Below are 27,449 nucleotides of genomic sequence, written 5' to 3'. Positions count from 1 at the left end.
CTTCCAGAAGGACGGGACGCATTGTCAGATCGGAAGAGCGCATGCAACTTTCTCAATCTCCGTTTTCTCTGATCCACTCGCAGCCACACCGAGACAACCTCAGTTGATTTAACAGAAAAACGGCCAACAAACCTACCATAGATAGTCACCGGAGAAACTCGGCCAGTTCAACCCAATTTCAACCTCTACCATAATGTGACGTATTTACAGAGTGGCCCGCAATGATCACTTTACGGACTCCACGATAGTCATGGGTCGTGTATATTCGTCAGATTCGAGTTCCGCATTTCTAGAACTACCTCGTCCTCTTTTAGCCATACAATCGCCTTCGCCTGAACAAGTTCCATCTTGTGTCCCTGATAAGAAAAAGGCGCAAAACCCATCAGTAAACGCCAAAACCAAGGTCATGTCCGTCAAGGACCTGAATGCTCCCAAGGACAACACGAACCGCGGGTCCAAATCCACAGAAGAAAACAAAAAAGAAATAGAAACATTATTGGGTCCCGGCCTTTGCTGCGAAATAGTCGGACACAAGCCGGCCTACTGTTGCCGCGATCCACTCGACATCTTCACGCGAGATATTGAAGGCTGGCGAGATGATAATGTGGTCGCCCGTAATTCCATCAACTGATCCGCCGCCTGGATACACGTTGATCCCATACTTGTCGGTTAGCCCCAGTTGACAGATTTCCATGCAAACATGGTCCTCTGACGGGAAAGGGGCCATATTCTCCTTGTCCGCAACAAACTCGATGCCCCAGAAGAGGCCCCGGCCACGGATATCATCGACGTTCGGATGGCTTGCGAGTATTTCACGCATCCTGCTCGAGAGAAGATCACCCATTGCGCGGACATTGCTCAAAAGGTTCTCCTCTCGAACGATCCGCTGCACCTCCAAGGCTGCGGCACATGCGGCAGGATGACCTTGGTATGTGTGGCCATGGACGAAGACACTAGTGGGCTTCAGTTAGTATATCGTCACTGTTGGACTGTCGGGGACATAACTCACGAGGAACCCTTTTCGAGTGCATTGACCACCCGGTGACCAGCAAGGAGGCCGGCTACGGGTTGGTAACCGCCCCCGAGGGCCTTCCCGATGGTCTGGATATCAGGTACAATACCCTCCTGCTCCCATGCGTGCAGAGTGCCGCTCCTCCCCATACCACACATCACCTCGTCAAGGATCAAGAGTGCGCCATACTTGTCACACACGTCTCTCACGGCTTTGAAGTAACCCTTGACCGCAGGCACACACCCAAGGGCCTGACAAGCAACAGTCAGCATTCGCGCACGCTCAACTCCGATCACGTGAAGCAACTTACAGCTCCAACAATGGGCTCAGCGACAAAAGCGCAAACGTTCTCTGGTCCTACTCGCTGAAACTCCTCATCGAGCTCCTTGGCCAGCCTCTCGGCGTATTCCTCATCTGACTCGCCGGGGGCTTTGCCGCGGAATGCGTTGCACGGCGACACTCTCGAGACATTCTTGATCAAGAGTGGCTCGAACTTGGCCCGCCGAACCTCGTGGCCTCCAACGGATAGTGCGCCAAGAGTGATGCCGTGGTATGACTGCTTCCGAGAAATAAATCGTGTCCGCTGTGGCTGGTCAATCTCGAGGAAGTACTGCCTGGCGAGCTTCACAGCCGCCTCCATTGCCTCGGAGCCTGGCAAGTGTCAGTTGCTGCTGGGGAAAGTTGGGAGGTGATTGTCTTACCTGAGTTGACTATGTAGGCACGCGCCATGGCCCCGTTTGTCGATTGGACCAAATCGCGGCATAGCTCCTCCTGGACCCTGGTGGTGTAGAAAATGGTCGCACAGTACGGTGCGGCAAGTACCTGGTTTGTGACAGCTTGGGCAACTCTCTGGTCGCCCCAGCCAAGGCAACCGACCGCAGCGCCCCCCGAAGCATCGAATATCTTGCGGTCATTCTCGAGGATCAAAAAGTTTCCTTCAGACCTCGTCATGTTCAAAAACGTTGTGTCCAGATGCCTATGAAGAACTGCCGAGTGCTTGGAAGACGCCACGGCATCCGTGGCGCCCACCGTTGGATTGAGTTTGATCAGTACCATGTCGAAAGTATAAGCTCGACTTGGATCTTGGATTGATGAAGTTGTGAAGGACCAAGTGTGTGCGTCTGCAAGTGATGATGGGTACAAAGAAAAGGACATTTGCTCAAAGGCGGACTATCGCTTTTATCTATATATACTCAAAGTCCTGCCGACCTTAGTGCTCAAACATTGGCCGATCAAACAGCATGGGCAGTCGAGACCCAGTCCAGCCCAACTCATCAACAACAAGCATCCACTGCATGACGGGCCCAGATATCAGATGGCTCGTGTGAACTGCCGGATACAGCAAGTGCTATTCTCGGTGCGAGCGTTTGCTGCTTGATACCGGACTGCATTCTCAACCAAGCCTTAGCTATGTGGATCAGCGGGTTCTAGCATGATTCGTGGACTTTACCGCGGCACCCCCGGCTAGGTGCCCATCATCCAGCGTACCAAAGTGTATCAGACTACGGCGTATGTAGGTGTTTTCTCGTGGCAAACGAGGGTTTGGGCAGACATAATGTACATGGAGAGGCATGTTTGATCCAGCATTGGTCAATCTGGTGCGCCCTATAACTAACGTTCAAGCCGCGTCAACCTCTCCGTACGAACAAGAATCTTAACCGTTTGCCAATGGCATCGCCGTTCCGAAGAAGATGTGTCCAAATCTCGAAGGGTATAAACCACGAGTTATACTTGTACCACGTGTGACTACCGGACTGCGGTCTTCCGCCTTCAATGACTTTGAGTTGTTGTTGTGGTTGTGTAACAGAAGCTTTATCACTGTTCCCACTAATCATGGCAGAGGCACCCTATCGTGCCCATCCTCAGAACCTACCTTAAAGCCCCGTTCGGCATTACAAAAAAATAGGGGTAGCGGCAACTCGACTCGGCGTCCCGATCTCGGCCAAATGTCGTGCGTGAAGCCCTCTGCCGAAGGTGAGGAAGACCGGGCATTCTATTTCGTGACACATAATCTAGTGTATGCATTATCTCGACCCAGCTTCAACAACCAAACGTTGACACTTTACTAAGGTTCCCTAGACTAAGAAAGGAAGCAGCACCGCCTATCCACTGGGTAGACTACTATGTAGAGATAGTTTAGCGTGTTAAACAAGCCAGGATCAGGCTTGGTGAGAACGGCGTACGTAGTGTATCTCTATGATTGTCACACGTTTCCGCTTCCGAATTACACTATTCGAAAACGTGTTCTGCCGCTCATCCGAGTCTTTCTCAGCCCAGTCAATTTCACCTGATGTCCATTGGATCAACCTCACCTTTTCGGTTGCCCTATTCGGGCCTGTAGGTTTGCACGGACCATCGGCACGCCCATGTGTCGCCGCTGCCGATGCCTACCTCTTTTAATGGCGCCGACCGGGTGTTCCCAAAATAAGTACGGGGTGCGACTACATACAACTGCTAAGTACTACCTACTCTAGACAAGTGTATGGTCTTCTGACCGTTCAAGGCTCCCCCCTAGACCGACACAAGCTTCCTGTGCGCGGACCCGAACTTGATATATTCTACAGAAACTCAAAAGTCGCACCTGTTTACGTAGTGCTGAAGATGCTATCCTATGTGCTACGGATGTATTGCAATATCTACGATACTGGCTACCACCCTCACCAAAGCGAAAGTAGCTATGGAATCAGTGATCACTGAACGGATCGACATGGTCTTCTGGATCCGGTGGCTGTTGGAAAATCGACTCCATCCCCAATTTTGAACACTGCCGTTCTTCACAGCCCTCGTCCTCGTGGGTTGTGCCTTGCATTAACGGTAGTCAGGCAGCGACCTTCCCCTTCGAGGTACCTCAGTTGTGCGACGAGGCCGCTCGCTTGGTGGTGTGACCGCCAGTGCCGATACCACGGTTATGTGCCTAGGCTGTCATTCGTCGGAGGCGTTGTTGAAGCCATCTAAGCTTGCACCCTTGTGTAACAAGGCTACTTGATATCATAGGACACTAGGTGCCGGATCGTGGTTTGTCTTACTTCAGCCTCCTCGTCTAACTTTGCACGATACCAGCATATGCAATTGAAACATTGGGCTCTGTTTTCAAGGCTTGCGGATGCTTTTGCACTCTCAGGATCTTTCCTTCCTTTTCGCAAGGCTCGCGATACCGTCTTGTTCTGTATGAACTTCAAGATCGGGTCGAGAATACTGTTGCGTTTGACTTTGGAAATCTTTGCTGATTACATAGCAGGAGACATCACGACAGATCTATCACCTCAAAGGAGCGAAACTATTGATTCTCGACCCTTCTGCCGCTTACCGCTCCTTCTCACAATGGCTGTTTGGCATGAGACGGGAACATTAAGCCAGACCTGTTCCGAGTTCAACAGAGGGTTAGACGGCTACAAAAGGCCGGGAAGCAACCGGAGCTACCCGACAATTCGATTGGAGGGCCGGCTGGGCTTGTGGCAGTCCTTCCCACGGCGCCTCACCAAAGTATGAGGCCCTTTCCCGTTTACGGCGGCAGTCACAGCACACTACTGTAACGAACCGCGTCATCCCGAAAGACGATCCAGTCTACCGGGAACCGATTACCGTGTCTACATGATGGAGCTGTACGACATGGACCACAACAGCACAGCTCGTTGACGATAAGGATGGTTTTCGTCCCGCCTTTGAAGAAATCGTACGACCAGAGCCACAGGAGAGAGTCGGTGCTGTATGAGGGTAATGGTAAACGGCATAAAGTTGATGACCCTAACTTGCCATAGCCATCTCTGCAAGCGGGCAATGACGGCTCAAGTGAACAGTCGGGAAGTCGAAGCAACAAACACAAAACATTTTACGGTAGGATCCCGATGGTGATGGGCTTTAGTCGGGTACGAAAACCACGGGAAAATCAAGGAACCAAAGGATGCATTCAGCCGTTGCAGTTGTTGAGCGGAACCTCAAACATGACTGCCGGGAGAAGAACGGATGTGGGGCAGTAACCGCCGGCTAGGAGCAATGTCTATCGGACCGGTGAAAGTTGATGTAGCATGTGAACGACGCAGCAGGGGAGACAATGATCATGGGGAGCTCAGGATGGCACACTCTCGCTCGCGCTTCGAGCCGTCGAGAATCATCACCCGACTGGGGTCGGTCTTGCTCGAGTCCTTGGACGCTTAGGCTCACAGTAACATTGGTACAGTGAAGCTGCGAAAGCCCTGCGTTGGCTTATGGGTTAGAGACTCTAAAGAGTGGATCAAGTAATTTTTAGACACTCACGGCGTCTTTCCTATTTCACACTTCGGTGACAATCACTTCGTTTCACTCATGTCGTCCACTTACCAGGACCCAACAGATGTAGTCCTATGGTCATACTTCAACTGCTAACACAAATCATAGCACAACTACGAAGTATGAGCTTGTAATTTAGAGGCTGGGAGGCACACATGTATGCGAGGTACACACGCTAGTGACCAACAACACTACTGAGGTTTTTAGGCCGCCTTGAAGATGTTGTTGTTTCTCTTCTCGTTTTCGGGGCAACACAACATGGGCTTGCTCACTGAGGATCAAAGACCATGCAGAGCGCCGAGACCTTGAAGACACTCAGTCGAACCAGACATGGACGCTGGTCAAGTTGAAAAGGCCGAGAGGTACAAGTTAGAAGAGGTCAAGCATGTGCACATTGACCTGAAATGTACAATCTTCGTGGAGGTTTTGTTATCGATAACAACTAAATGTAACCTGGAAACTAGACTAGTGTAAGTCTGAAGGGCCGAGGTCTGGTGTAGGGGGTCGGATACTGAAATTACACGTTTCTTGATGGCAATCATGGGTAATAACGGTATCAGGTACAGCCCCGCTTGTGTCAATTAAGCCCCCTGTCTGAAGCAAGGGGCTTAGCGCGACTCGCGTGTTGTCGACGCGTTTTCCACTTAAAATCGCATCGTTTCGTTTTGTCACTTTTCCGTGGCGGCTCCGCAAGGCGAAGCGCATGCGCCCAAACAAAACATCGCGACTCTTCCATTCCCCTCCAGCAACCTTTTTGGACGACAAGAACGGAGGCCACAACGACTACCCTTACTCCGCGTCCGAACCCGTGTTACCTTTGTTTCCCGTCCGTAACACTGGCTTGAAGAGTTGTTCTTTGGATTAATACTTTCAAGATGGATTACAACGCCCTCCGCGACGAGGCCGTACGCGACCGTGTGCGCCAGGCCCAGGAGTTCCTTGATCCTCGTACGTCGAAGCTTGAAGCTGACGCTGGCCCTTTGTTCGCGACCGAAGCATGGAACAAAACTAATGGCGAACCTTATCTACAGATGACCAGCACCAGCGAAGCTACAGACCAGACATTGTGTTGATGCTCCAGAAGAACCAGAGGAGACTCGTCGTCAATATCGATCATGTCCGCGATCACAGCTCTGAGATGGCCGAGGGTCTACTTACCGATCCATTCAACTGGACCCTCGCCTTCAACCATGCGCTCAAGACCATCGTCAGCACCGTCCCCCAGGCCCGCCCCGATCAAATAGACCCCGACGTCTTATACTATTGTGCCTGGGCTGGAAGCTTTGGTCTACACACCTGCAACCCCAGGACACTGTCCTCCCAACACCTCAACAATATGGTCTCGATCGAGGGCATCGTAACAAGGACGTCCCTGATCCGCCCCAAGGTTGTCAAGAGTGTACACTACAGCGAAGCCAAGAAGACATTCCACTACCGCGAGTACCGCGACCAGACCATGACAAACGGCATTGTCACCAACAGCGTCTACCCGCGCGAAGACGAGGAGGGCAACCCGCTTGAGACCGAATACGGCTTTTCGACCTACCGCGATCACCAGACCATTTCCATCCAGGAAATGCCGGAAAGGGCACCTGCTGGTCAGCTGCCCCGAGGCGTCGATGTCATTCTCGACGATGACCTGGTAGACCGCGTCAAGCCTGGCGACCGTATCCAGCTCGTCGGTATTTTCCGGACGTTGGGTAACAGAAACACAAACCACAATAGCGCCCTGTTTAAGACGGTCATTCTGGCCAACAACATCGTCCTGCTTTCCTCCAAGTCGGGTGGTGGTGTGGCTACAGCTACCATCACCGACACCGATATTCGCAATATCAACAAGATTTCCAAGAAGCCAAAAGTTTTCGAGTTGCTTTCACAGTCACTGGCTCCCAGTATCTACGGACATGATTACATCAAGAAGGCTATCCTGCTTATGCTGCTGGGCGGCATGGAGAAGAACTTGGAGAACGGTACACATTTGAGAGGTGACATTAACATCCTGATGGTCGGTGATCCTTCCACAGCCAAGTCGCAGCTCCTTCGTTTCGTCCTCAACACTGCTCCATTGGCAATTGCTACGACTGGTCGTGGTTCTTCCGGTGTTGGTTTGACTGCTGCTGTCACATCCGATAAGGAGACTGGCGAGCGTCGTCTGGAGGCTGGTGCCATGGTTATGGCTGACCGTGGCGTCGTCTGTATCGATGAGTTCGACAAGATGTCAGACATCGATCGTGTTGCCATCCACGAAGTCATGGAACAGCAAACTGTTACCATTGCCAAGGCCGGTATTCACACCTCCCTTAACGCCCGTTGCAGTGTTATCGCCGCGGCCAACCCCATCTTCGGACAGTACGACACCCACAAGGACCCTCACAAGAACATCGCCTTGCCTGACTCCCTCCTGTCGCGTTTCGATCTTCTCTTCGTCGTCACCGACGACATCGAGGACACCCGTGACCGACAGGTATCCGAGCACGTCCTTCGCATGCACCGCTACCGCCAACCTGGCACCGAGGAGGGTGCTCCTGTACGCGAAAACGCCGGTCAGGCTCTCAACGTTGCCCTCAACGGACAATCCGAGTCCCAAAAGCCCACCGAGATGTGGGAGAAGTACGACGCCATGCTGCACGCCGGAATCAAGGTGCCCAGCGGCCGCGGGTCTGCCAACAAGAAGCCCGAGATCCTCAGTATCCCCTTCATGAAGAAGTATATTCAATACGCCAAGACGCGCATCAAGCCGGTACTGACGCAGGAGGCTTCGGACCGCATTGCTGACATCTACGTCGGCCTGCGCAACGACGACATGGAGGGCAACCAGCGCAAGACGTCGCCCATGACGGTCCGTACGCTCGAGACGCTCATCCGTCTGGCCACCGCCCACGCCAAGGCACGCCTGTCCAACCGCGTCGAGGAGCGCGACGCCGCCGCTGCCGAGTCCATTCTCCGCTTCGCCCTTTTCAAGGAGGTGGTCCAGGACGAGTCGCGCAAGAAGCGCAGAAAGACCTGGCCCGCCGAGGGCGAGGATGGCATGTCCTCCGACTCTGACGACTCTGATGACGATGACGGCGACGTGGCAACTCAAACCACCACAGCCCGCTCCAGCGCTGCCAGAGCTTCTCGCGCTTCCCGCGCTTCCCAACGCGCCAGCCGACGCACTCCCGCCAATGGCGCTTCTTCCTCCTCCGCAAACGCCAACGGCACTCCCGGAGAGGAAGAAGAAACCCAAGGAGCAGAAGAGGAAGAAGACATCTATGACGCCACCCCTCGCCGCTCAACAAGATCTTCTCGCACAACCGGCGACTCACAACCATCCTTCGCCTCTTCCCTTCCCGCCTCGCAATTTCGCTCCACTCGCTCCCAACGATCATCTCGTCGCACCGCTCAGAACCAAGACGACGAAGAAGAACTCGCCTCCGGAGCCGCCAACCTCAATGTCGATGAAGACGAAGAAATGGACGTTGACGGCGAAGCCGCCCCAGAAAACCAAGAAGAGGAAGAGGAGGAGGAAGAGGAAGAAGATGAAGAGCCAGCACCAATAAGCGAGCACCGTCTTGACGTTTTCCGTCGGGCGCTCGGTCCGTTGTTGAACTCGGGACTTTTCGAGGACGATGCGGCGGATGTGGATGAGCTGATCAAGGCTGTTAATGAGAAGATCCCTGGAGGCAGGAGAGGTGGTGAACAAAGATTTGAGAAGGAGGAGGCGCTGCAGGCGCTGAGGGAGATGACGGAACGGAATCAGTTGATGTGAGTTACCCTTCGCTTGATATTGTGAGGTGTGATGATGTCGAGGAATGATGCTAACGCTGTTTGATGATAGGTATACCGATGGTCAGCTAGTGTACAAGATCTAGTCTGGTGGACTGGAAAGGTTGAAAAACCGAGTTGATGCTGTGTTTAGGAAACAGGTAGAAATGAATTTAGGTGGGTCATAGATATGGATGAGAAAAGTACTATGGCGGATATGGTTTAAACAGAGAGACATGCCATAAACAGCCAAGTTTTGTCATTGATAGGCAAAGGTGTTCGGCGTTTTGGCAATTGAAATGGGAACGTCATGAGATGATATAGTTCTTGAAAATGATGTTGGGTACTGTCGAGTCGGCATACCTGCGGGATTGAAGATGATTTTACGCTCGCTTCAGAACATGCCATCCACTAATATTCAAAGCAAGGCGTGCCATTATGTAAATTGGAGAATATGTGACAACAACGCTCACGGTCAGAACCAAACGCCACCTCGCATCAAGCTACTCCCTTTTCCCGACAATCTCGACGAAGCAGCGACCATACATGAATTAACCACAGTGAGAAACGATCTCGCTGATAAGCTCCTTCTTCTCAGGATCGTAGTACGAGCAGATTTGGGAAGGAAGAGGAAGCTCCTTGGAGTCGTCGTTCTCGTCCACAACCATGATGTTGACGTTGTCCGTCTTGCTCTGGAACACCCTTGTCGAGATGCTCTCCTTGCTCAGCCAAATTGTGGCTTGCTCGACTTGATCCAAAAGCACAGTGGGAATCGTCTCGTTGACCTGGAGTTGGAAGTTCTTGGACCTGACAACGTCGACTGTAGAGACAAGAGTGTCCACAATAAGCGACACCTTGTCGCAGTTGTCGATGTTGACAGCGTTGGCCTTGCCCTTGACGACGATGACGACTTCACTACACCTGCTGATGAGGATGGACTGGGAAATGGAGGCCTCGATCTCGACGTTGCCAGCGGCAGCATCGTAGTTTTCCTGAAGCACTGTCAAAAAACTTGAATTTACACCACAATGTCCGGCTGGAGAACTTACAATAATCCACTTGTTGCCCTCGAGAGCCTTCTTTGCAGGTTTCTTCGCACGCATACTCTCAGGCTTGGGCGGCTTGGTTCCAGGGGGCGCAGGGCTCTTGGACCGTGCCGCTGGTCCGTCGGGAACGGTTGATCCTGCCCTGAGGGAAGGGTTCTTGTGTGTCATCTGCGACTTGTCGACCTTCTTAAGACCCTTTGTAACTGCTTCGCCCTTGCTGAGCTCAGACATGACGGAACTGAAACCACCCGGTTGGGCCGGTTCCGCCTTCTGCTCATTAATCTTGAGCACCGGAGGAGGTCCAGGAGGAGGAGGGGGCGGAGGAGGAGCTCCTCCGGACGGGGCTGGAGACGCGGCAGGTGCCGAGGGAGCGCTGCCGGATTCAAGACACTGGACGACCTCCTTGTAAGGCTTGCCGTTAGGGTTCCACACAATGCCGTTGTTGTAGTAATCCTTGGCATATTCCGACAAGTCTTTGAAGATCTGGTAGAAGGTCTTGACCCATTCTGTATGCTGGGGGTCAGTGTTTTTGTTTGCCTGCATGACTCTGTTACCCAGGTATTCGGCAGATGACAGGCTTTCTTCAATGAGCTTGTCAGGCCTAGACTGAACAGTGATCCAAGCGAGGAGCATGATTCCATCGGCCACCATGCCGAGGTGGTTGAAGAAGGGAGAACCGCGGTTCTTGTCCTTGATTTCCTGAGTGGCCTGGATGGCCTCGCTGATAGGCTTGATAGCCTCCTGGAAATCGACCGAGTTCATGTCGAGCTTCTTAGACTGGGAGGCGGCGAGTAGGAACTTGCGCGTCTCGACAAATCCCTTGAGGACACTCGTAGCCTAATTAAACCGGTCAACCTTCGTTCTCTGCCCACAAAATAGATCCAGAACTATGCAGAATACGTACCTGCTCAGCAACCAAGCCACCGATAAGATTGCTGGTCTTAACATATTTCTGAACAGTTTGGTTCAAGAACTCGTCGAACTTCTCGACAGATTCGGGAATTGGTACTGCGGCAGCGGGTGCGGGAGTGGACACAGCAGTGGACGCGGGGGCGGAGGGGGCGGAGGAAGCCGGCTCAATGACGGCCTGGGAGCCAATAGGGGGGATGGTGGACGAAGCCATATCCTCCAGACGGAGGGTGGCCGCCTCAAGTCTGCGCAAGTACTTAGCAATGTGCCTTGACCACTATTCACTCGTAGTCTTTTTTTCAATTTGCGCCGATCCTCCTGGCGCATTCCTTGCCCGGGGACTGGCTCCTCGTCGTCGTAGCCGCAGAGCGGCTCCCATGGAATCGGCATGGCTAAGGATGCGCCAGGTAAAATGATGGGTAATACGGGTGTTGTAGAAGAAAGCAACTACTCGTAGGCGTCTGGCGATATCAAGTTGCGGTAAAGAAAGCTGAAGCGTACCTCTTGATCAAGGTGACCAAGTTGTGCATGTTGTTGGTCGCCATTGTGATTATGATGGTCCCTTAGGCGGGACTTTGGAAACGTAGTAGGCTTCGCTGTCGAGTTATATAGAAGTTGGAAGGAGCAAGGTGTACTCTGTTATTAGAACTGTCGGTGCCAGCTTGCGGTATTAGCGATCCTGCCTTGATGATGATGATGTGAAGAGAGTGCCTTGGGCAGACCCGGATACCTCCGGTGGAAGAGGAAGAGGGCTCGTTGAAACAGAGGGAAGGTAACGTCCTGGATATCTTGATGAAAAGCACTTACCCTTTTCGATGAACCGTATAATTAACAAAAAATAAGACGGAAGATATCGCTAGATGGAGAAAGAGGAAGAAAAGAGTCCTGAGACTTGAACAAGGAGGAGGTCAGGGAAGGTGTTGTTAGGTGCCCCAAGATCTGCTGCCGTGCTGGAACATGGGATGTCTGAAGGTTGACGGTCCGGGCTGACAACTCGTCGATTGGAACCCCTCGTCACACAACCCCTACCTAGCACGGGCATCTGCCCCTGGCGCCTGCCATGCTTGTACACTACGGGCGGCCACAGTGTACGGGGCACACCTTCTGTAGACGCACGCTAGGTGATGAGCTGCGAGTAGGGGTCGATAGATACCGTAAATCTGGGACTTTTACCTTACTTTACACTTTTCCTTACTATAAGACACGCAAATATCTGTGCGCAGAGTCCGTACGCCCATCTAGATTCTACAATATAGCAGTTAACTCTAGATAATCTCTGGCGCTCTTACAACTAAGTTAATCGCTAGAATTACCACATTTTTACATACCAATTTACCTCCTACTCTCGCTATTACCAGCTCTTTATTTATATTATATAATAATACCTCCCTAGTAATATCTTTAAACTATATAAAGGGAGTTCAACCTTATTAATAACCCTAATTATATTTACTAGTATACCCTTTACCGTTACTATTAATATCGAGCTGCTACTAATATTACCTGCCTTTATAACTATCTTGTTAAATATAAAGGGTATACCTTCAATTATGTATAATAATAAGTTAATTAACATAAGGATATATAGTAGTACGCCCTTACGTTAACCGACTAGTAGAAGGAGAAAATCGACCTCTATACTACCGAAGTTATCCTTCTTAATAGTAAGGGATTTACCCTTTTTAAAAGTAGTCCTATTAGGGTATTTCTCTACTCCCTTATCCCCCCCTATACTCCGCCGACCGTAGTAATAATACGTAACGAATAGTTACCTAGAATCTATAATTCTATAAAGTAGTAATTGAGGTCTACCTTTATTAAACCTACCTAGTATATTAATATCTTCTTTAATAAATCTAATAATTATATTAATTATTATATTATTAATATCTTCTTCGCTATACCTAACGGTCTATTATTCTTCTAGACTAATAAAGATACTAGCGTTATTAAATATACCTCCGCTAACCTCGCCGCTATTGTTAGCGAGGTTATCGTCGATATAGTAGGAGGTTAAATAGGCAAAATAAATATATTTATTACGGATATTTATAATACAATATAGTACGCTACTTAAAATTAAATTATTAATAACTATTTTAAATCTACTTTTATAGTTCTTTATAATTTTCACTCCTTCTAACTACTTATAAAAAATATACTCAATATCCCTACTTTTAAAAATATTACTCAAAAAGTTAATTACTTAATTAATTACTTCCGGGCATCAAAGTTATAATTATCCTACTTAGAAACCTTAATATTATTTTCTAATAGTCGGATTATCTCCCTATTAGCCAAGTAAATTCATCCCTATTTTATTATTATTTATTTAGTATAATAGATTAACCAAATTAGTATAATTATTTAATAGGAATTATAATACAGATCCATCATTTCGATTAAGAAATTAAAGCTCGCTCTACAAGCATTTGCTATACAAGCCCGGTTCTATAACTAGTATTAAAACGCACCGGGCGCACAAAACGAAGGTGCTATACCTATATATTACAATTAAATACTTAATATTATCAAGAATACGCAATTTTAGGATAATATTAAGAAGTTTAAGTACTTCCTCTTACTATTTTACGAAGCTTAATTCGCTTTTAAAGTAGATCGAACGTATATTAACTACGTTATTAAGAGGTAAATTAAAATATAGGGGGTATAGTTACAATTTTAATATTCTATACCCTTTATTAAATAGTAGGAGTTCGAGCGACTCTACGCAGTTAGAAGGATTAAATAATTAAATCCCCTAAACTAATTAGAATTTCTTTTACTACCTTCTATTATAGTAAAGGTAATTAAAATTATTCGCCCACCTATTATAAGCATCCAGGTAATAGCTATTACCTTCCTTTAGTAATATAGTTATTACTTTAATATACTAACTATATGAATTATCGAAGACTTCCTCAACTTTAGAATCCATAAGGGAATATACGTACCGCACGCTCAAATCTTGGAGTTTAACTTTGAGCCTAAATAGTTCTAAGTATATATAATAGATTACTAATCCGTTATAGCACCGTTCGCAATAAGGGTATTCAATATGGTAGCGAATAATATCCCCTATAAACGAACCTTCTTAGTAATAAACTTTCTAAAGTTACTTATATATAATCGACTATTAGGGGAGCGGATGGATTAAGCTACCTTCGTCTTTATAAACGGGAAGTATTTATACTATTTAAATAGTTCCTTCTCTATGCTAATTTACAAGGAGAGAGAGGTATATTTAATAGAGATCGAGGAATGCTTATTTAATAATATACTAGATGATAATTGAGTAGAATGGGAGGATTAAATAAGTAAATAAATTACTATATTAAGAAGCAAGTAAATAAATACTATGAAAAGACTAATCGGTATTTATTTACGTAATTATCTTTTTCTATAGATTTTAACGATTCCAGTAAAAAATTTTAGCTAGTTTTTACTGCCCTACTCGTTTTAGTAGGCAAAAAAACAGCAAAAAATATCATATGACCTGTAAATGTGGTAAGACTTTTTATTTTTACGCTACTTTTACTGAAATTACTTTACTTGACCGCTTACAGGTATTACCGATCGACCCCTAGCTGCGAGGCTGCTTCCCCACGATAGCTTCATAGTGGGGTCATGGTGGGTCGTCTCATCCATCGTTTAAAATTACGCGTTTCGGGACATCCTCCAACAAGAACGAACACCTTGCTGGCCGCTCTCACGACTCTGCACTAGACTAGAGTGCACGGCCACTAAAAACCCGCTGGGCGTACAGGGCACCATCCACGCCTCACCTTACATGAGTTACCACCCCACCGAGCATAAACAACAACAACAACAACAACAACAAGTCACATCGTGCTACTGCAACTGGATCAACAACAAGCACTCTCGCCGTTCAGAAACTCGTTGCTTGTTTAGCTGTGTATATACGAGAACGGTAATGCTGATGCTGAAGACGTGACATGAGTAGGTCTGCACAAGCAGTCGTTTAAGGTATCGAGGATCGAGATGACAGGATCGATCCCATAAACTCCCGCGGGTCCGTCCCCTTTCTCCATTCCTACGCCTCGCAGTAAAAAACCTACCCCAGATAGCTGATTCTAGCTAATAAGATGTCGAGTTATCAAAACATCAGGCTCCTTGTGCTTTATGCCGCCTGATGGTCAGGCAGAAATAGCAGACTAGCAATAGCCTAGCCAGTAGCCACATCACTATACTATCTACATACGCGTCCATCTTTCCAATCTTCATCCCTCCATCGGTGTCTCACTCTCACAACCCCTTTCAGTGTCACTCACTTAGCCCACTCCCACTTGTTGTCCATCATCGCCTGGCCGTGTGCCGGGTCGTACTTGCATACACTCCTTTCAAGCGTCCCTTACAACTGATTGATCCTACACAGTCACCACAGAGAACAATATGACAGACAATAACGGCAACCCGGAAGTGCCCGGCCAAAGTCCAGACGATGTTGACAAAGCCTCGGATGAGAGCTCAGAATGGCAAGATATCAACGACACTCCCTCAATAATAGACTTTGTCACCCTCGGCATGTTCATCATCGGTAAGTGCCCAGGAACCACAATCAGGCACCAACTAAGCACCCCATCAGATGAAATCGAATACCCTCCGCCCCGTCCTCCATCAACCAACGTCTTAGGAGGCGCCGGCTCCTACTCCGCCCTCGGCGCCCGCCTCTTCTCTCCAGCTCCGGACCTCTCCCGCACCGTGGGCTGGATCGTCGATCAGGGCTCCGACTTCCCCCAGGCCATCACCGATCTCATCACCGGCTGGTCCACCTCGGCCGTCTTCCGCCATGACCCCACCCGGCTCACCACCCGCGGCTGGAACGGCTACGTCGGCTCCTCGGAGCGCCGCGAATTCAAGTACACCACTCCCAAGAAACGACTAACGGCCGCCGACCTGGCCGGAACCCCCTTGTTGAAGGCTAAAGCCGTGCACATGGTCTGCAGTCCCAACCGCTGCAAAGAGTTGGTGGAGGAGATCATCACCCTTCGCAAGCGCGAAGCCCGACTTGCTGCTGCCGCCTCCAACAAGAACAACAACAATAACGACAACGACGACGATTGCGACGACGTTGATGACGACGCCAAGGACCCCAACGCCTACACCCGCCCCTTAATAATCTGGGAACCAGTCCCCGATCTCTGCACCCCCTTCGAGTTACTAAACTGCACCAACGCCCTCCCCCTGGTCGATATCTGCAGCCCCAACCACGCCGAGCTAGCCGGGTTCATGGGCACCGACGGCCTCGACCCGGAAACGGGCGAGATCAGCGTTGAGCAAGTAGAGCGCAATTGCGAACAGCTGCTGGCCAGCATGCCGCTGACGACGTACACGCTGGTGGTCAGGGCCGGGGAGAAGGGGTGCTATGTTGCTAAGAATGGGGGGCGAAGGAGGAAACAGCCACCTATGAAGAGGGGAAAGAAGAAGAAGATGAAGGTAGGGCTGGACGCCCGAAACTTCCACGGCGGTCTACAGCACGACACAGACATGATGTCTCTCTTCGCCGGACTTTTGCAAGATATGGAAGACCGGAACAATGAGGATGACCCGTTCGGTCGTTTCGATGTCGAGGAGGGGATCGAGACCGATTCGGGGATCGAGAGGTGGCTACCCGCTTACCATACGGACGCCACAAAGGTCGTCGATCCCACGGGAGGTGGGAACACGTTCCTGGGTGGGCTGGCGGTGGCGTTGGCGAGGGGAAAGAGCATCGAGGAGGCATGTGCGTGGGGCAGCGTGGCAGCGAGTTTTGCCATTGAGCAGGTGGGAGTACCGGAGCTGGGGATGGATGTGGAGGGGAGAGAGACGTGGAATGGGGAGAGGGTGGAGGAGAGGTTGAGTGGGTATCTGGAGAGGGTCGGATTGTTGTGAGAGCTTTTTGTGATGATGATGGAGTGAGAGACGTGACGGCGGGTTGACTTAATCATACCTAACGGCTAGAGATGTTGTCACAAAGATAATGGGGATAAAAGAAAGAGTTGACTCATGGTTATGACCTTTAGGAAACGTATAGACATAGAACGACTATCTGGGTTGGAACTTTCGGAACTTTATAGACCTAACTACCAAGACACACAATGCGCCACGCTCAGCTTTTCATAACAGTGATATCATGCCTTTAAAACGAAAACCCATCATCCCTTGAACTCCAGAACCTGCTAGCTATACGCAGAAAAACCGCTTGAATAATCCATCTTCATCAGGACATCATTCCAACAACGTAATCATTCGTTCATCATCCACAGAAATCACCCTTCTTGGATCCAAGTAGGCATCCAAACTTACTATCATGCCCACTAAGCATTGGTAACTGTCAGCCTCTTCTTATCCTGCCTCCCTCCCTCCGTTATATCCTCCGAAAAGCCAAACCCACCAGCCATGCCCTCCTCAGCCACCTTCCCACTGACATGTCTTTGCCTACCTGCTCCTGCTCCGCTATAACTGAAATCGTAGTCATGGCCAGACGAAACCACCCGGTAATTAGCAGGGTGGCCTGCGAGCAAAGTCGAAGGTATGTCAGAGGTACTAGAATCGTAGGGCTTTGCTCCTCCTCCTCCTCCTCCTCCTCCTCCTCCTCCGCTGCCGCCGGACACGGCAGCAGTAGAAAACAAAGCCTCGGGTTGAATGGAGGAATCGCGGTTCCGCATTGGTTCCTGGCTGTCTGGTTGGAGATGTTGGGTTTTCGGAGGTTGGCGGACTTTCTTGATATTCAACGGGTTCAAATTCAACGGGCGAAGAATCGACTCGCGCAAGCGGCTGAAGGGCGTGATCGACCTTTCTGGCCCCAGCCCCGAGTCGATAATCAGAGTCGGCGAAGAAGGGTTGGAGCGCAAGGGGTTGGGGTGCAGGTCTGCGAGATCAATGTCGTCGTCGTCATGGCTGTTTCGGTAGCCCAATTTGTGGTTGTCGCGGGCTGCCCCGGAACGAGGAGGAGAGTAGGGGCTCTGTTGCAGTTGCAAATGCTGATGATCGTCGTCGGAGTCGTGAGTGTCGTAGTAACTGGTTAGGGCTTCATAGGCGCGGTTGCCGCGCTTGTTATTGTTGTTGGCGCCGCCGCCGCCGTTCTTTTGGGCCTCCTTCATGGTGCGGTTGCGCTCGTGGGTGCGGTTGAAGAGGGACTCGGTGGTATACCAAGTTTCTTGGAACTTGCCGCCGCGTGGCTTTTGTGATTGTTGGAGTGGTTTGGTTGGGGACATGGAGGTAGGGGAGGCGGTTAACTGCTCGCCCTTGTTGTACGAGGTGTTAGGTCGACTGGAAGCGAAGCTGTCGCGGGGGTTAACAGCACCCCGGCTGGCGAATGGGACCTGGTCGGAATAGGAGCCGTGATAGGAGGACCGAGGAGGCATAGAACTGCGTGGTGAGTTGCCGGGTGTAATTTGGTATTGGCGTTGTGGGAGGTCTACCGTGACCCGAGACTCGCGCTTGCCAGAAGACCGCTCAGAAAAATCAGAGCTCTGCCTGGTATGCGTGAAGGGTATTGCGCGTGGGCGGACGAGCTCGTCACCGTTGTGAATGCTGGAGTCACGGTGACTACCAGCGACTGTGCCGGGCTGCTTGGCGTCGTCGAGATACGTCGAAATGGAAACGACCGAGGACTTGTTCCTCTTGTGTGCGCGCGAGGTGAGATGATCTTCCAAGGGGTTCATATCCGGCGGCATCTTGCAGATGCGCCAGAACTGGATGGCGAGGAAGATTGAGATACCGATGGAAACCACATGGAGTGCGCCGGCGCCGATCAGTCCGTACTGGACGGCCGGGATGAAGTACTGAAGCACCGACTTATCGGAAAGAAGTGTACCCCACGTAGCGCCATCCTTGCGGATCGTATACACGCCATATGCGTAAACTAGACAAGCGGCAATGTCGACAATAATGACACCAAAATGGTACGCAGCTGTAGACATTGGCGCCCGCGCACCGGCAGGTCGCCGCAGGTGGTAAACGCCATAACCTGTGTGAAGTGTGGCGACACCAAGCTACATGCGAACTATGGTCAGTATGTTGTCTGTGGTGGACAAGATGACACTTTACATACCGCAATCCTGATGATCAAGCCGGGCACATCTTTCATGTTGTTCAACATGATCATAATCACCAGCAAGCCAGCCGCACCAATGAACTGAAGCAGCCTAAAGGCCAACTGAACCTTCCTCATAATGATGATCCATCTTTTGGACCTAGGGCCCATGGGCCGGAAACTCTTGATCGTGCGCTCTGAAGGAGGGAAGGCACTGGATCAATCGCAACTAATTGTCAGTCACCGGCACTTGAAGTATTTCACGACCGACAGCCACCATTTCTCCCTTGCAGTGAGACCCGGGTATGGAAGACTGCATGGAATTCTTTAGCTACATACTCTGGATGGACATTGAATGAGACAAGCGGGCCGTCCGGCTTTGGTTTGGGCTTGGGCTTGTCGAAGCTTGCTCTTGTAACGGCCTTGGGGTCGAACAGTTTTGGTGGAAGACGATCGTCAACACTGTACCTGACGGGGTCGTAATCGTACAGGAAGGGTTGGCTAGGGCCTCCCATTTTGGCGATGGCGCTGCTGTTGTTTTAGAGGTTTGATGCTGAAAACACCGAGCGTTGAAAAGAGATGTGGTTCAGCAATGGAAGGATGAATTACCGGACAATCATTCCGGTTCCATGTGACGACATGTCTGTTGAAGAAATCGGGCTAGCTCAATGGGCCTCAGGGTAGGTTTCTCAAGTCAAAATCCATCCCGTGTCTCCCCCCCACCCTGCAGGAAGACGTCGACGGAACTTGGCTCGCAGTTTTACACTAGAGGGGGGCTGGAAGCTGAGTGAAACTTATCGGCCCCTTGTTGGCTCGGCAACCGCGCAGGTACGCGCTGCCGGGCGCCCGAATGGGCTTGGATGCCCCCAAAGAACCCCTGTCATCGCCCTGGTACAGACCCCGTTCAGCCCGTATCGTCGTTCGGTGGCTGGATGCACCAGTCGCGTCGCAACATGGGCCGGATGGAAGCCGCAGCGACCAATGGCTTTTGATCATTTCCATTTCGTGGAACATGGTCGAGGGAGGAGGTTTTGGACTGCGGTATGTAATCATCCATCAGTGTATGTATCTCGGGATACCTTACATAAATGGTGACGATGGAATGGAGCCTCGTTGACGGGCGGGATAGAAAGAAGGGTGTCCTGGGACCCTGTGCAATGGAGCTGTCAGCGGTGCGCAACTCCGGTCGGTGCCGTGAAATCCGCCAAAGATGTTAACGTTCCCCGGATTTGGAGACCCACAAAACCCGAACTCACGGGCGGTCGAGTCACCTCGTGCCTTCCCGCCGTGCCCGGCTATCCACCGAGATGATCGGCGCTGCAAGAAACATGAGCCATTGATGACCAAACATCTTGAGCTTTGACTCCTAACAGAAGTTCATCTCGTCACATCATTTGCCAACGAATTTGTTTAAATATTTGAACATGGCTTTTGTCGCGCGGGTAAAGCCCGGGGCACTTGGGTTGCGCGGAAAATGGCCGTCGCAAGTACATGCGCCGCGCCGAATGTACTCTCAGCATCCAGCTCACCATGCCACTCCTGAACATCCCCTCCGGGTCGCCGTCATTGGTTCCGGCCCGGCCGGCTTTTATACTACTTACAAGCTTATGGCCAAGATCCAAGGGACAAAGGTGGACATGTACGAGTCTCTACCGGTGCCCTTCGGCCTAGTGAGATTTGGTGTTGCTCCGGATCACCCTGAAGTCAAGGTCTCTCTCCATACATCATCATCTCATACCTGATTTAAAATAGGCAACACACTAACATACCTTCCAGAACTGTCAAGAAAAGTTTGAAGAAGTCGCCTCATCCCCCGATTTCAACTTTATTGGAAATGTCTCCGTCGGCAACAAGTCCGACCACCCCGACGGCCTCACTGTACCTCTCGCCAGCCTCTTCCGGCATTACAACGCCATCATTTTTGCCTACGGCGCCGCTCAGGACCGTAAGCTCGGCATCCCCGGCGAGGACCAGCTAAAGGGCGTCTACTCCGCCCGCGAGTTCGTCGGCTGGTACAACGGCCTTCCCCAGCACGCCAACCTTAACCCGGATCTCACCCAAGGTGAGGAAGCCGTCGTCATCGGCCAAGGCAACGTAGCTTTGGACGTGGCCCGCATGCTCCTCGAGGACGTCGACGTCCTCCGCAAGACCGACATCGCCGCACACGCGCTCGAAACCCTCTCCCAAAGCCGGGTAAAGCGGGTCCACGTCGTCGGCAGAAGAGGGCCTATGCAAGCGGCCTTCACCATCAAGGAGGTCCGCGAACTAATGAAGCTTTCCAACGTGTCCTTCCACCCCGTCGACACCTCCCTCCTCCCACCCGACCTGAAATCCCTTCCCCGCGCCCCGCGCCGGCTGATGGAGATGCTAGCCAAGGGCACCACCGCCACTTCGCAATCACCCTCTGAAACCTCCAAGTCGTGGTCTCTCGACTTTTGCCTGACTCCCAAGGCCTTCTCCCCTTCTTCTTCCTCTCCCGCATCAACCCAACTAGCATCGACAACCTTTGAACGCACCACCCTCTCACCATCCCCCTTCGACCCCAACGCTTACGCCCTACCCACTGGCGAGACCCTCACCCTCCCTTCGTCGATAGCCTTCCGATCCATCGGGTACAAATCCACTCCTCTGCCCGAGTTCTCAGACATCAACATCCCCTTTGACGAGCGTCGGGGGATCATCAGCAATGACGGCCGCGGCCGCGTGCAGCACGAGGAGCGCACCCGCGGGGCGGAGATGTCTCACGGTAGTTTTCCCGGGCTGTACTGCGCGGGGTGGGTCAAGACAGGTCCGACGGGAGTGATTGCTTCGACGATGGAGAACGCATTTGCGACGGCCGATGCGATCATTGAGGACTGGGTGAGCAGGACGCCATTTTTAAATGTGGATCGGAAGGTGCATGGGTGGGAAGGGGTGAAGAATGAAGTGCTGAGCAGCGGGGATGAGAAGAGGGTGGTTGATTGGCAGGGTTGGAGAAGGATTGATGAGGCGGAGAGGGATCGGGGGAGGGAAACGGGGAGGTCGAGGGAGAAGTTCACGAGGACGGGGGAGATGCTGAACGTTCTTGGGTAAGATACGAGAGGCTTAGCGCGTTGGGGTGAGATACCCTGAGCCTGGCTGGGATGGCTGTAGGATATCCAGTGTTTTTTTGTTGTATACTATGTAGCCAAATGGTTTGTACATGTTCTTCTCATTTTTTTATTTCATACAACATACATATCACAGGTATGACTACGCGCTTTTGAGCTTCTCGGTAAGCTCAGGCACCTTCTCGAACAAATCACCAACCAAGCCAACGTCTGCCACCTGGAAGATGGGTGCCTCGGGGTCCTTGTTAATGGCAGCAATGACCTTGCTGTCCTTCATACCCGCCAAGTGCTGGATGGCACCAGAAATACCAACAGCGAGGTAGAGCTGAGGAGCAACGACCTTGCCGGTTTGGCCGACCTGCAAGCTGTTGTCGGCATAACCGCTGTCGACGGCCGCACGGGAAGCACCAATGGCGGCGCCGAGAGAATCAGCAAGGGGGAGCATGATCTTGTCGAACTCCTCCTTGGACTTGAGACCGCGGCCACCAGAGACAACCTTCTCGGCGGTCGAGAGATCGGGGCGATCCGACTTGGCAAGGTCCTCGGAAACCCACTCAGTGGTGCTCTCAGCCTTGGGGTCGACACCATCCTCAACGGCAGCAGAGCCGGAACCGATAGCGGCAGGGGCGAAAGCGGTACCGCGGACGGTGATGATCTTGATGGGGTCGGTGGACTCGACGGTCGCAATGGCGTTACCGGCGTAGATGGGGCGCACAAAGGTGTTCTCGGACTCGACGGCGGTGACATCAGAGATCTGCTGGCTGTCGAGGAGAGCGGCGACGCGGGGCATCAGGTTCTTGCCGAAAGCGGTCGCGCTGGCGAGGATATGGGTGTAACCGCCCTGCTTGATGTTCTCAACCAGGAGAGGAGCGTAGTTCTCGGGGAGGCCCTGTTGGACAAAACGAGTTGCGCCGTGTTAAGTCAACCGATGCACAAACTGACGACAGCCGGGCGCATAACCACCAACCTTGTCGTAGGCGCCGTTCTCGACGGCAATGACCTTCTCGACACCCTCAACCTTGGCCGCCTCCTCGGCAACGGCCTTCACATTGCTGCTGGCGATGAAAGCATGGATGGGACCACCGAGCTTCTGGGCCGCGGTAACGGCGCTGAGGGATCCCGGGTTGAGCTTGCCATCTCTTTGCTCGAGGACGGCGAGGGCGGACAGTAACCTGCGGAGCGCGGCGGGGGATCTGAGGGTAGTGGAGGCGGTAGTGAACCGGGGACGAGTCAGGGCCGAGAACGCCCGAGCACCGGCCGACAACATTGTGTATGGATTTGGGTATGTGGATGGAACGGCGTCCGGAGGGCGGTTCGGTGGTCGGAGGAGCTGGAAAGTTGTATCGGAGTCGAATATAGATCTAGTTGATCTGATCTCGACGACTGACTGTGGAGCGACGAAGGAACGGAGACGGGGGACGGAGGACGGGGAACGGGGATCGATCGGGGACCCGGTGACTGGGTGAGCAATGAATCGATGCCAATGACGCTTCAATGGATCGACGTGTAGGCCTACGACGGCCCGAGGTACGGCAGTATGCAACTGAAAGTAGGTGGGTCAATGGCGACCCCCAGGTCCGGGGCCGCTATGGAAAGGTAGCACACAGCGCTACAGCAGGTCAACCCCTTGTAGCTTCAGCAAAGAAACAGCGACTATCGGCCAAAAGCGGGCGGGGTGGTGGGCAACTTCTTGGCGGGGAACAGCCCAGCTGAAATTCACAGTTTCCATGCAGTGTACCTAGACGAGAGGTAGGCATGTGGAGAAACCATGAATATGTGGCTAACAAAAGTGTAAAATGTGGCTTGTGCCTCAGTCAAGACTGGGTGACGCCGTCTGAAACTAACTCATCCGGAAGTGGCTGGTCTCTCGGATCTTCACGTGACCGGTCCCTTCTCACTGAGCTCTGGCCTGCCAACTGAAGGGACGCATTGAGGTGAGCTGCGGCGGGCACACGCCTGCCTGCTGTCAACTCAGCAGCTGGGCCAATTCACTTCACCTTGCGTGGCCAGGCGCGAAATTCATTTGTTGCATTTTCTCCAACGCGACGACATCACGAACAGTCCCCCCTCCCCGGACAAGACCCATCGCAACTACAAATACTTTTGCGCCCCAAACCATCGAGTTCGATTTCCCTTGTAATACGAGATTGGCCCTTTACAACTTCACTAGCAAATACAACGCCACACAAATCAATTGCGTCCATCTTCATCCGCTCCCTCGCCATCGTTCAAAGCCCAAAGCAGCCGCCGCGTGTTTGTTCGCTCACCTCATCCTCCTGCTATCTTAGTCGCCGTCGCCGCCATGGAGGAGGGATCCGTTAACTACGGCACGCCCAACAATGGCGCGTCGCCAAGTGCGAATCCTATTCTAGCACAGCCACCTTTGCCAGACAGCACCGCTGGCAACCAGAGCGAAGGTAAAGCCCGTCTCTGCCCATTTCCCTTGAGACATCCCTGGCTATCGCATGTCGATCTTGTAGTTTAGCGCATTTTCTAACTGCGGTTGTGGCGCGTTCAGATGTACAGATGGGTGAAGGCCCCGAACCAACCATCAAACAAGATGACAGCACGCCGGCGCCCGGTGCTGCATCCGCCACTCCTTTAGATGCCTCCGAAGGTGCCGTCGTCGCGGCAACTGCCCCCGAAGACGAAGAGATGGGTGATGCGCCCAAGGAAGAGACCGCTCAGAATGGTGATGGCGCCAGCGCCAACGAAGGCTCCGGCGATGTCGCCAAAACAAAAGAGCAGATCGGCAATGCTGCGCGAGAGCATGTCATATCACAGACGCACGCCATTATTCTTCCCAGCTACAGCACCTGGTTTGATCGGAACACTATTCACAATATCGAGAGGAAAGCGCTGCCAGAGTTCTTCAACAACAGAAACCGTAGCAAGACGCCTGCCGTATACAAGGACTATCGCGACTTCATGATCGACACCTACCGACTGGTGCCATACGAGTACCTCACTGTCACGGCTTGCAGACGTAACTTGGCTGGTGATGTTTGCGCCATCATGCGCGTCCATGCTTTCCTTGAACAGTGGGGTCTCATTAACTACCAAGTGAGCTTCTACCGCTTCCCGCCATCAGCCTTGTGTCCATGCTGACCTTGTTGAACAGGTTGATGCCGACCAGCGGCCATCGCATGTCGGCCCCCCCTTTACCGGTCATTTCAAGATCATTGTCGACACCCCTCGTGGTCTTCAGCCATGGCAGCCCGCTGCGGACCCTGCCCTCGTCGAAGGGAAGCCCAGCAAGGACACCGAAGCGAAGGCTACCGCCACACCTGTACCCAAGAACGAACAGACTCTCGAGTTGGGACGCAACATCTACGAGGCCAATGCCAAGAACAACAAGTTGAACAAGACCAATGGAGAGACCCCGGCCGCTAACGGCGCGTCGGAAGCCGATGCCCTTACCAAGGCACCTATCGCCAAGGTGATTTGCTGCAACTGCGGCATTGACTGCACTCGGATCTACTACCACAGCTCACAGGCCGATGTTAATTCGAAGACGAAGTACGACATGTGCCCCAGCTGCTACCTGGAAGGCCGTCTTCCAGCCAACCAAACCAACGCCAGTTACACCAGGATGGAGAATCCGACATACACCTCGATCCTCGACCGAGATGCGCCCTGGAGCGATGCCGAGACTCTCAGGCTTTTGGAGGCGCTCGAAAGGTACGACGATGACTGGGGTGAGATCGCTGAGTACGTCGGAACGAGGACGCGCGAGGAGTGCGTGCTGCAATTCCTGCAGCTGGATATTGAGGACAAGTATCTGGAATCCGAGAAGTTGGACGCTCCTGTTGGGCTACAAATGCTGGGCAGTCACGGAGGGCAGCTTCCGTTCAGCCAAGTTGACAACCCGGTCATGTCTGTTGTCGGATTTCTCGCCAGCCTTGCGGATCCGACCAGCACAGCAGCCGCTGCCGGGAAGTCGGCAGAGCTTCTCAAACAAGGACTGCGCAACAAGCTTGAAGGTGGGGCTGAAAGTACAGAGTCGGAGGATAAGGGCAAAGAGAAGGAGAAGAGTGGCGACTCGATGGAGGTGGATATCAGGCAGGAGACTACCACAACTACAACTACCGTTTCCACAACCACCACAACAACCAAGACATCGGCTTTGGCGAACATCCCGCTTGCGACTATGGGAGCGAGAGCCGGCGGCCTTGCCTCGCACGAAGAGAGGGAAATGACCCGCCTTGTATCGGCAGCGGTGAACGTGACATTGGAGAAGATGGAATTGAAGCTCAAGTACTTCAACGAGATGGAGGCGATCCTGCAAGCCGAGAGGCGAGAACTCGAGCGCGCGCGCCAGCAGTTGTTCTTGGACCGCCTATCATTCAAGAAGCGGGTACGGGAGGTTCAAGAAGGGCTCAAGGCGGCCGCTGCGGTTGGTGGAGAGCAAGGCGTCAAGTTGGCCCAAGAGGCGTTGACGGACGGGCAGCGGATGAGCTTCCACGCGCCACCGGCGGTAGGATCAGTTCAACCCCTGAGCGCAGAAGGCCAGGTGAAGACATACGAGGCATGAGTCGCCTCCAGAATCGGGTTTGTTTGAAAAACGTGTAACGGTTCTACCAGCGGAAATTGGTACAAGTGTTGTATAATGTTACTACTAGAAGTATTACTTGCTGCTACCGCTCTCCGTGTGTTGGTGGGTGGGTGGGTGGGTGGTCGTGGCAGTGCCTAGTCATCCATTCTGGATTTTGATGTTACAGAAGGGAATGACCACCGTCCAAATGTTAAACGTTCCCATTTTCCCTATTGGTTCTCGGTGTTACAGGTATTGACATTGGGTATTAGGAGTTATGTGTTTTTTTTGCTTGGTTATTCGGCTACACAAGATTGACATTGGGCTCTTCGGTTGTTGCATCGAGAGGCTGTCTGGGGCGAGAGATCAAGCTCATGTATGATGTAGCGTACGAGGAAAAGGAATCAGAAGTTATCTAGCCACGAATTGAAGTCTGAATCCAAAGCCACAATAACTCAACCCCATACGCCAGCTTTTTAACAATTCGTGATGTTCACAGATCAACATCAGGGATTCTCCAATTACGAATGTTCAACACGTGCAACTCAACGTGGAAGCGCGGCAAGAACTCAAACAAAAAAAAACCATAAGCTTTTGCGTCCACGTGCCGTTACATTGACGACCAACAAATCGAATTTCGTAAAATGTGGAAATTCTGCAGCCTTCTGTGTCATCTCTGTGTGTTATTTCCATTCTTTGTGGTGTTGACCCTGCAGCCCGCTCCAACTGTTGTTGCCAAGTTGGATGACATGTGAAAGCCTCCCTTCCCCCAAGCGAAACCTCAGCTGACCAGTCATATGCCGTCTCTCAG

General features: G+C 51.8%; 6 protein-coding genes across 6 annotated transcripts; 3 read left to right on the top strand and 3 right to left on the bottom strand.

The window, feature by feature from the left end:
* Positions 1 to 493: 493 nt before the first annotated feature.
* NEUTE1DRAFT_145512 (uncharacterized protein) lies at positions 494 to 2,068 on the bottom strand (the record flags this gene model as incomplete). Its single annotated transcript, XM_009851434.1, has 4 exons — positions 494 to 953; positions 1,010 to 1,263; positions 1,323 to 1,663; positions 1,714 to 2,068. 4 exons carry the CDS (start codon positions 2,066 to 2,068, stop codon positions 494 to 496), a joined length of 1,410 nt encoding a protein of 469 aa, XP_009849736.1.
* Positions 2,069 to 6,153: 4,085 nt separating this feature from the next.
* Positions 6,154 to 9,959, top strand: NEUTE1DRAFT_79694 (uncharacterized protein; the record flags this gene model as incomplete). The annotated part of the gene is made up of 3 exons (XM_009851433.1): positions 6,154 to 6,226; positions 6,310 to 9,022; positions 9,096 to 9,959. The coding sequence occupies 3 exons, from the start codon at positions 6,154 to 6,156 to the stop codon at positions 9,127 to 9,129; spliced, it is 2,820 nt and encodes a 939-aa protein (XP_009849735.1).
* A 5,431-nt stretch (positions 9,960 to 15,390) lies between these two features.
* NEUTE1DRAFT_128878 (uncharacterized protein) lies at positions 15,391 to 16,869 on the top strand (the record flags this gene model as incomplete). The annotated part of the gene is made up of 2 exons (XM_009851432.1): positions 15,391 to 15,535; positions 15,584 to 16,869. 2 exons carry the CDS (start codon positions 15,391 to 15,393, stop codon positions 16,867 to 16,869), a joined length of 1,431 nt encoding a protein of 476 aa, XP_009849734.1.
* Positions 16,870 to 17,090: 221 nt separating this feature from the next.
* NEUTE1DRAFT_121301 (uncharacterized protein) lies at positions 17,091 to 19,587 on the bottom strand (the record flags this gene model as incomplete). The annotated part of the gene is made up of 3 exons (XM_009851431.1): positions 17,091 to 18,974; positions 19,034 to 19,229; positions 19,355 to 19,587. 3 exons carry the CDS (start codon positions 19,528 to 19,530, stop codon positions 17,295 to 17,297), a joined length of 2,052 nt encoding a protein of 683 aa, XP_009849733.1.
* A 2,196-nt stretch (positions 19,588 to 21,783) lies between these two features.
* Positions 21,784 to 23,524, bottom strand: NEUTE1DRAFT_61000 (uncharacterized protein; the record flags this gene model as incomplete). The annotated part of the gene is made up of 2 exons (XM_009851430.1): positions 21,784 to 22,993; positions 23,072 to 23,524. 2 exons carry the CDS (start codon positions 23,369 to 23,371, stop codon positions 22,247 to 22,249), a joined length of 1,047 nt encoding a protein of 348 aa, XP_009849732.1.
* Positions 23,525 to 24,386: 862 nt separating this feature from the next.
* Positions 24,387 to 26,742, top strand: NEUTE1DRAFT_79678 (uncharacterized protein; the record flags this gene model as incomplete). The annotated part of the gene is made up of 3 exons (XM_009851429.1): positions 24,387 to 24,521; positions 24,623 to 25,167; positions 25,226 to 26,742. 3 exons carry the CDS (start codon positions 24,407 to 24,409, stop codon positions 26,636 to 26,638), a joined length of 2,073 nt encoding a protein of 690 aa, XP_009849731.1.
* Between the last annotated feature and the right edge of the window lie 707 nt (positions 26,743 to 27,449).

Source organism: Neurospora tetrasperma (assembly GCF_000213175.1).
Source record: "Neurospora tetrasperma FGSC 2508 unplaced genomic scaffold NEUTE1scaffold_2, whole genome shotgun sequence".
Classification (NCBI taxonomy): domain Eukaryota; kingdom Fungi; phylum Ascomycota; class Sordariomycetes; order Sordariales; family Sordariaceae; genus Neurospora; species Neurospora tetrasperma.
This window is presented reverse-complemented; position numbering and strand designations above follow the sequence as displayed.